The sequence below is a fragment of the Triticum urartu genome, chromosome 4A, assembly GCF_056163025.1.
Source record: "Triticum urartu cultivar PI428250 chromosome 4A, HENAU_Tu73, whole genome shotgun sequence".
NCBI lineage: Eukaryota > Viridiplantae > Streptophyta > Magnoliopsida > Poales > Poaceae > Triticum > Triticum urartu.
In genome coordinates this window covers 76547614-76555993 of record NC_141876.1, presented here as the reverse complement: position 1 = coordinate 76555993, position 8380 = coordinate 76547614, and the positions used below count along the sequence as shown (strand labels likewise).

At 47.9% G+C, this 8380-nt stretch overlaps 2 protein-coding genes across 2 annotated transcripts; both read left to right on the top strand.

Annotated features, from left to right (window-relative positions):
- Positions 1 to 588: 588 nt before the first annotated feature.
- On the top strand, positions 589 to 5686 carry LOC125550803 (disease resistance protein RGA4). Its single transcript, XM_048713897.2, has 3 exons — positions 589 to 1748; positions 2386 to 3045; positions 3536 to 5686. The coding sequence occupies exons 1-3, from the start codon at positions 684 to 686 to the stop codon at positions 5333 to 5335; spliced, it is 3525 nt and encodes a 1174-aa protein (XP_048569854.1). The 5' UTR covers positions 589 to 683; the 3' UTR covers positions 5336 to 5686.
- Positions 5687 to 6842: 1156 nt separating this feature from the next.
- LOC147974863 (uncharacterized) lies at positions 6843 to 7535 on the top strand. The gene is made up of 2 exons (XM_087520177.1): positions 6843 to 7145; positions 7350 to 7535. Exons 1-2 carry the CDS (start codon positions 6843 to 6845, stop codon positions 7533 to 7535), a joined length of 489 nt encoding a protein of 162 aa, XP_087376303.1.
- Positions 7536 to 8380: the final 845 nt, after the last annotated feature.

Below are 8380 nucleotides of genomic sequence, written 5' to 3'. Positions count from 1 at the left end.
ATAAACACACATGACAACTGTGATTAACAATACATGGCAACTATAGTTGGACCACACGTGGCAACTAGGTAAACACACATGGCAACTAATGTTTTGACCATATGTGGCAAGTAATTAATCACACACGGCAACTACGGTTTGATTACACGCGGCAACTACCATAAATTAGACATGATAACTATAGTTAACCAAAACAGATAGAGTTGCCATGCTTTTACAACTACACTTGCCATCCCGGATAACTACATCTGCCAACCAGGATGGCAACTAAATCGTCATCTCGCGAGTACCTAACGTAGCTGCGTCAAGACGTGTGGGTATTTTTGCTTCGTGCCACACGCATGGGGTGAAGATAAGTAGTACTTGTTGAGCGTGTGGCACGAAGTAGCCGCGCCCAAACGTGTAAACAATTCTAATGTTCACTCACACACTGCACGTATGGACTGCCTCCTACTCACACCATACATGATATGTGGGCGCATATCATATATGCCACACGTGTGGCAGTTATTGACGTCGTTGCATTTTGGAAGGACGCGACGACTCCGAGTCAACTCTTCTTCCCCAATAAGAATGCCATCTCGACCTGCTCCGCGATGCGCGTCTGCTGCTCGTAGAATACACACACACAACGCCAAGCAGTCAAGCAGCCAGCCCAAGGAACGGCGACCGAGTCGGCAGCAATGGCGGACCTCGCGGTGGGCTTGGCCAAATCGGTGGTGGAGGGGGCGTTGACCAAGGCCCAGTCGGCCATCGAGGAGGACTCCAAGCTGCGGCAGAGCGCGCAGCGCGACCTCGTGTTCATCACTGGCGAGTTCCAGATGATGCAGTCCTTTCTGAAGCTCGCCGACGACGAGCGCACCAGGAACATCGTGGTCAGGACCTGGGTGCGGCAGATCCGGGAGCTCGCCTACGACGTGGAGGACTGCATCGAGTTCGTCCTCCACCTCGACAAGAAGTCCCAGTGGTGGCGCCGCCTGCTCCCGCCCTTCGTGTCGGCCGCCAGGCAGCCGCTCGACGAGGCCATCGCCGAGATACGGCAGCTCAAGATCCAGGTGGAGGACGTGAGCTCCAGGAACGCGCGCTACAGCCTCATCAGCGACTCCGGCTCCAAGCCCGTCGTCGTGCATCAGCAGCCGCCGTCGGCCGCCCGCGCCGCGATGGGCGCCACGGCGTTCCACATGCTCGTCGAGGCGACGGACATCACGAAGCGGCAGCATGGGGATCTCACCCAGCTCATCACCAAGAAAGACGGCGGCCTCCAGGTGGTCTCCGTGTGGGGGACGGGCGGCGACCTCGGGACGACGTCCATCATCAGGAAGGCCTACAGCGACCCGGAGAGCTGCCAGAACTTCGCCTGCCGCGCGTGGGTGAAGCTCGCGCATCCTTTCAATCCCCACGACTTCATCCGGGGATTGACGGCGCAGTTCTACGCAAACACTTGCCAAGAGTTACACGAAGAGGCACTCAGAGGCGTCCTGACGAGGTCGGAGGCCACCCAAGACGATTACCTCAAGGAGTTCGTGCGGCAAGTCAACGATGTGAGGTATCTCATCGTCTTGGAAGACCTGTCCACCATGGCTGAGTGGGATGCTATCAGGACTTTTCTTCCTGACAAGAAGAATGGCAGCTGGATCATCGTGTCCACGCAGCAGTTTGAAATTGCAAGCTTGTGCGTGGGTCATTCGTACCAAGTATTGGAGCTGAAGCAGTTCTCTGCTGACCACTCGGTTTATGCCTTCAGAGAGGTAAAGCCTAGAACATCGTCAACTACATTCAGCAAAATTACTGCCTTCAATTCTATTTTCGACATTAATTAGCAGGATTGCAAATGCACTCATTCTATCATTATCTTATCATGCGAGAAGCATCTTTAAAATCTATCGACATGGATAACTTTTTGGGCAACAAATCTGCTGCTACCATCCTGAGGTGACAAATTGTGTGCATCAGGGCTTCTTTCCAAGTTTGATTGCTGCAATTCTAGGATAACACAAGTAAAAGAGAATGAATCTGTACTTGATTATACTTATTTAAAGTGTGTAATATATTTAGAGTTTATCATCTAAACATGTATTATTTGTCATAGAATTGACCACTAAGTTGTTTGTGGCGCAAGTTGATACTTGTAGACTTTGTTCATTATCAGGTTCCAGCTGAGAAGGAAAATGAACTTTATTAGTAATCAAATACATTTGAAATGATCAATTCAACTTCAATTGATATGAGAGCCTCAACTTGCAACCCATGAGCATTCACCTCTTCTAACTTACAAATTAAATGAATTTTTCAGTTGGAGGCATCAACTTTCCAAACAAAGGTTTTTGATTTATTCTGCAAGGCCTACCCGGGCTCATCAATTTGAATTTGTTCTCTTATTTTCAGGGATCTCAAGGTGATAGAGAGAAAGCAGAGGAGAGACCAGCAGAGCAAGGAGTGAGCTCTGAAAATATACTCACCTGTAAAAATAGTGCAGCCACCGAATGGATGCAAGAGTACCCGATCATTGGACGTGAGTCAGAAATGAATGAGCTTCATCAACATACAACATTTGCACGTTTTCACTCTTTTCAAGTTATATCTGTTTGGGGAATAGCTGGTGTTGGGAAATCAGCTCTCGTAAGAAACTTGTTCTGTGATAGAATTCTTGCCAATGGCCTATTTGTTAAGTATGGTTGGGTGGATGTATCTCATCCATTCAATTTAAGGGACTTCTCTCGGAGCTTACTTTTGGGTTTTCATTCTGAATCACTTCAAGCCAATGAGACTATTAACCGTGGAACGATCAGATTCGAAAACCCCATTCAAGAGTGTCGTGATCTTCTGGAACACCATCATTGCCTTGTTGTTATTGATGATCTGCAGTCCAAGAAAGAATGGGACTTGATAAAAGCTGCCTTATTGCCTAGATCCTCTAAAAAAAGTGTTATCATTGCCATTACGTCAGAAGCAAGCATTGCCACATGTTGCGCGGACAAGGAAGAGCTCATATTTAATGTCAAAGGTCTTCAAGCTGATGCAGCGTCTAGTCTCTTCCACCAAGAGGTATGTTCATTCACAAGAAACTTTTCTCTGTTTTAGCTTCTCCTGACTGATTTTGTGCATTCCTGTTTTTACAACTGTTAGTGCTCGTGCATTAGTTTGCTTTGTAACTGTTTAAGGAGATAATAAAACACATTAGACTAGGTTTTTTCTTTTTGCCAACATTTTGAAAATTCATATATGCCATAAGAATTGGTCTCGGATTGTGTTTGAAATTGGCAATGTTCTAAATCTATTGTATAAAAGACGCTAGGATGCCTCTTGTAGCAAACAAATAGCGGTACTTTTTCTTGCTCCCCTGGCATTTTTTCATTAATTATTTACGCATTGTGAACGAGTAATTTCATTTTTAGTTCCTATTATTAGAGCTCATGCATGTACTTACTATGTTTGCGTCCACTACTAACTGTATATTTTGCAACTGAAACATCATCAAATGCAATTTGTCTTTACCATACTAAGAATGGTCAGTTCTTGATTAATTTAACAATAGGTACAAAGGAAGAACCCAGACTCCTCTCTGAAGGATCTCAGAGAAGAAGAAGCAGCTAAACTACATGAAGTTATTCTCAAGTGTGGCGGGCTTCCACAAGTAATAGTTGAAATAGCTGGCATATTGGCAAAGAAGACTGTCACACTAATGGATACGGTAGGTTCTACCAATGACAGGTTCATGCACACATTGGAGAACAATCCAGAGTACGACAGTCTACAGGGCCTATTCAGTTGGATGTATTCCTACTTCCGCAGTTGCCCAGATTCCCTTAAGCCATGCATCTTCTACATGTCACTTTTCCCCCGAGATCAGAGCCCCCGGCGGAGACGTGTTGTGAGGAGGTGGGTCGCGGAGGGCTACTCCAGGGACAGCGAAGACAATTCTGCAGAGCAAAATGGGGAGAAGTTCTTCTCCAATCTCCTTGACCTGAGTATTATCCAGCATCCACCTCAGTTAGTCACCGCTACTTCAGGAGATAGAAGGATGATCTCGTGCCGCGTCAATGGTTTCATCCGGGAGTACATCGTCTCGCGGCGGATGGAAGAGAACCTTGTCTTTGAGCTGGAGGGTTGTTGTGAGATAACCACACAACGCACGGGACGTCACCTTATCATAAGGGAGAGCTGGGACAGAGACAAGATTGTGTTCGAGAACATGGACTTCTCCAAGCTACGGTCACTGACGGTGTTTGGGAAGTGGAGACAATTTTTCGTCTCTGAAAGCATGAAGCTGCTCCGGGTGCTCGACCTGGAGGATTCATTGGATGTACAGGATGCCGATCTCGAGAAGATGCTAAAGCTGCTGCGTCGTCTCAAGTTCCTCTCGCTGCGAGGATGCCGTGAGATTCACCATTTGCCAAGTTCAGTAGGTGATCTGAGGCAGCTCCAGACTCTGGATATCAGACACACATTGATTGTGAACCTACCAGGGAACATCAAAAAGCTACAGAAGCTGCAGTACATCCGTGCCGGCACCTCTATCCAGGCACAGGAATCATCAACACCATGTCTTTCAGTACCAAAGTTCTGCGGACGTCACCGCCAATTTGGTGTTATGGTTCCTAGAGGGATTAACAAACTGACAACGTTGCACACATTCGGTGTTGTCAACATTGGTGCATCAGGCGGGAAAGCCATCCTTAAAGAGCTCAAAGATCTGACTCAATTGCGCAAGCTCGGAGTGTCTGGCATCAACAGGAGAAACAGCAAGAAGTTCTCCTCTGCAATCTCACGCCATGTCCATTTGGAATCCTTGTCGGTGCAGCTGGACAAGGGCAGTCAAAGTTGTTTGTCTGGCATCGTCCTGCCTTTGAAGACGCTGCAGAGTTTTAAACTGCATGGGCCTGTGGAGAAGTTGCCAGTTTTGAAGATCGACGAGCTTAGCATGCTGACAAAGTTGGATTTGGAGATGACCATATTGACAGAGGATGACATAAAGCTCATTGGGAGTCTATCCAAACTATTCACTCTCCGTATCAAGCTGCTCCAAGATAGTAAGGTCCATTTTTGTGTTAAAGAGGCTGGACTTGAGGTGCCAACTTACCAAATGGTCAAGGTCCTAGACATCGGTTTCAACTCAAACTTCGAAGTTACTTTTGGGACAAACACAATGAGAAGTCTTGAGCTGATAAAGGCTCACTGCTGCAATGGTTCTTCAGTGAAGTTCTCCGGCCTGAATAACGTAACTGAACTCAAGGTACTCTTGCTGAAGGGTTGCTGTGACAACGCACTGAAGGAAGAGCTGGAGAGCCAACTTGCCCAGCATCCAAACGAACCAGTTTTGGAGCAGGAGGAATAGCCACGTTTATCCTGATGGATACTGACTGATTGCTGATTGGTCATTGTCATTGTCCTTGTTCATTTCTGTTTGTCCCCCCACCCCACGCCTACTACGCGATCCTGTTGTTTCAGTGGGAATACAGATGTGTAACTGTCCTGCGCGTAAGAAAGAATCATGCCAATGAACGCTGGAACTTTGTCATCATTTGTTTTAAATTTCCTTTTTCATTTTCTTTCTTCTTTTAGAGCAATACCATTGTAATGTTTCAAAAACTCTTTCTCTCTTATTACTGAATCGACGCACAATTCTCATGCGCGTTCCGAAAAAAAGAGTAATACGGTTGTACATAATTTTTGTTTGGTCCTTGTATTTATTTTAGTTGATGTTTTGTTTATTGAGAAGAAAAGAGAAACCGACTGATTCGGATAAAATTCAGACATTCAGTGGTCTGACTAATAGAGGTTTAGTAATTTCAGTTTGTTTTTTTTGTTTTTTTTTTTGCTTTAGATCGTGAAGAGAAGCAAAAAGAAACATGCCTCATTTACCTTCTAGTAGTATTAAAGGATGTAACTGGAGATGTTGACGGGGGAGGACAGGATCGGCGGAAATCCTGGAATCGCCCCGATGGACCAAGTGGATGAGAGGAGACAGATCTCAGATCTTGTTCTTCTTCGCTGGGTCCTATGTCCCCAAACAACAATCTGTGTGTGCTCCCTCGTTGTTGGCTCATGCCGGCGAGACCACATCGGAGCCTTTGGGGTTTCCGAGTGGGCTGGTCTGAGCCGAGGGCGGCACAAACAGCAGTTTTTCTTCTTCTGGCGCCTTGATTTTGTTCTTCCAATGAATTTTCTTTTCTCGTATTTCTTATGCACCGGATGAGGGCTGGCTTATTAGAGCATCTCCAGCTGCGTCCCCGACAGGCGCCGACCCCCCCCCCCCCCCCCCAACAATTGCGCCCCCAAGAGATGCCGAAATCCGCCGGCTCGGTCCGTTTTTGTGCCCGGCGATCCCAGGCCCAACCCAGCGCACTGGGGGGGGGGGGGGGCTTGGGTGCTCCGGCGGAAGGGAAAACCGCGTCTGGGCCACCATTGTCAGGCAAAAAAACATCGCTAGGTAGGCCATTCCCTCGCCGGAAAAGAGAGAGAGCCTCGCCGCGGCATACATCCCGTTCCTGGGCAAGCTTTCTTGCGCTCCGGCCGCGCAGGGCGGGATACCGGCGTTGCACGCCTACCACGCTCGCCCGTGAAACGCCTAGCTTGGCGATGGACTCGGACGACGAGAAGGCGCTCGCAGCGCTGCTGGAGGAGGAAGCTGATGCCGACGCCCAAGACGAAGAGCATCTCATGGTCGTCGCCGCCTGGCCAGCCTTCTCGCGAGCAATGCAAAGCCGCGGCGAGGTGGCTCGGCGCCGGGCCGGCTGAAGGCAAAGCAGAGGCATCGACTGGAAGGCTACTGCTTGCTCTACCCCGACTACTTCGCCGACGCTCCACTGCACGGTGACAAAGTATTTCGGTGTTGTTATTGGATGAGCCGAAAGCTGTTCCTCAGGATTGTGAATTCCATCCGGGAGTTCGACAGCTACTTCAAGGGCGAGAAGGATTGCACCGGCACACTTGGATTCACCTCACTCCAGAAGTGCACGACAGCTATGAGGATGCTTGCATATGGAGCTCCTGGTGATTCACTGGAAGACTATGGGCGCATGGCTGAGTCCACGACCATTGAGTGTTTCTACAAGTTCTGCAGGACAGTGGTGGCAGTGTTTGGACCACAATACTTGCGATCACCCAATGCTGAAGACACAGCTCGAATCCTAGCACAGAATGCGGTAAGAGGATTTCCTGGGATGCTTGGAAGCATCGACTGCATGCATTGGAAATGGAAAAACTGTCCATTTGCTTGGCAGGGGATGTAGAAAGGCGCCAAAGGCGGTTGTAGTGTGGTACTTGAGGCAGTGGCCACACACGACCTCTGGATTTGGCACTCCTTCTTTGGTATGCCAGGAACTCACAATGACATCAACGTACTGCAGTGCTCCCCTGTCTTTGCCAAGTTTGTTGAAGGTCTTTCTCCTCCTATGAACTTCGAGGTCAATGGGCGGCACTACAATAAGGGATACTACCTAGAAGATGGCATCTATCAGAGATGGTCCACATTTGTGAATACTATCTCAAACCCTGTGCTAGAAGGCAAGAACTCCCACTTTGCGAAGGTTTAGGGGGCTTGCAGGAAGGATGTCAAGCACATTTGGTGTGCTTCAATCTCGATTTGCTGTTGTTTGGTACCCCGCTCAGACCTGGTCAAAAGATCAAATGTGGGAGATCATGACTTGTTGTGTCATCTTGCACAACATGATCATTGAGAGCAAGCAGAAAGAGTCAGTGTTTGACACTGAACCATATTACAGGCAGGGTCCTCTTGCCCAAGTTGATCACCACCTACCGGCAAACTGGACGGCCTTCCTCAATATGCGTCAGGAGATCCGAGGCTCACTGTTGAATCAACAACTACAAGAAGATCTGGTGAGCACCTATGGAGGCTCAAGGGCAACGCCTAGCTCGACGTGTGATTAAATATGAGTTTTTATTTGTTGAACTATATAATTTGTATTGAACTATTTGATTTCTATTGATTTTCTGTGATGAACTATGTGATATAAAATAGCTCCTGTTGAATTTACGCCAAAGCACAGCGAATATGGGCCGAAATTGGTCAATTTGCGCCGATAGCGGGCCAATTTGCGCCGAAAGCCGGCTAAAAAGTGGGCAAATTTGCGTCAAAAGTGGGCCGAAATCGGTGCCTGGGGCAGCGGCTGGAAACCCGATCGCCCCACGCCGATTTTAGCACCGGTTAGCCCCCAGGCGGCGATATTTCAAGCCCCCTGGAGGGCGAACGAGAGATGCTAGACTCACCAGCTGTTTACGAGGGGTTTAACGGAGTGGTCAAAAGTGATTGGCTGAGATTTGGGTTAATGAGGTGGTGATGGAAATATGCCCTAGAGGCAATAATAAATTGATTATTATTATATTTCCTTGTTCATGATAATCGTTTATTATCCATGCT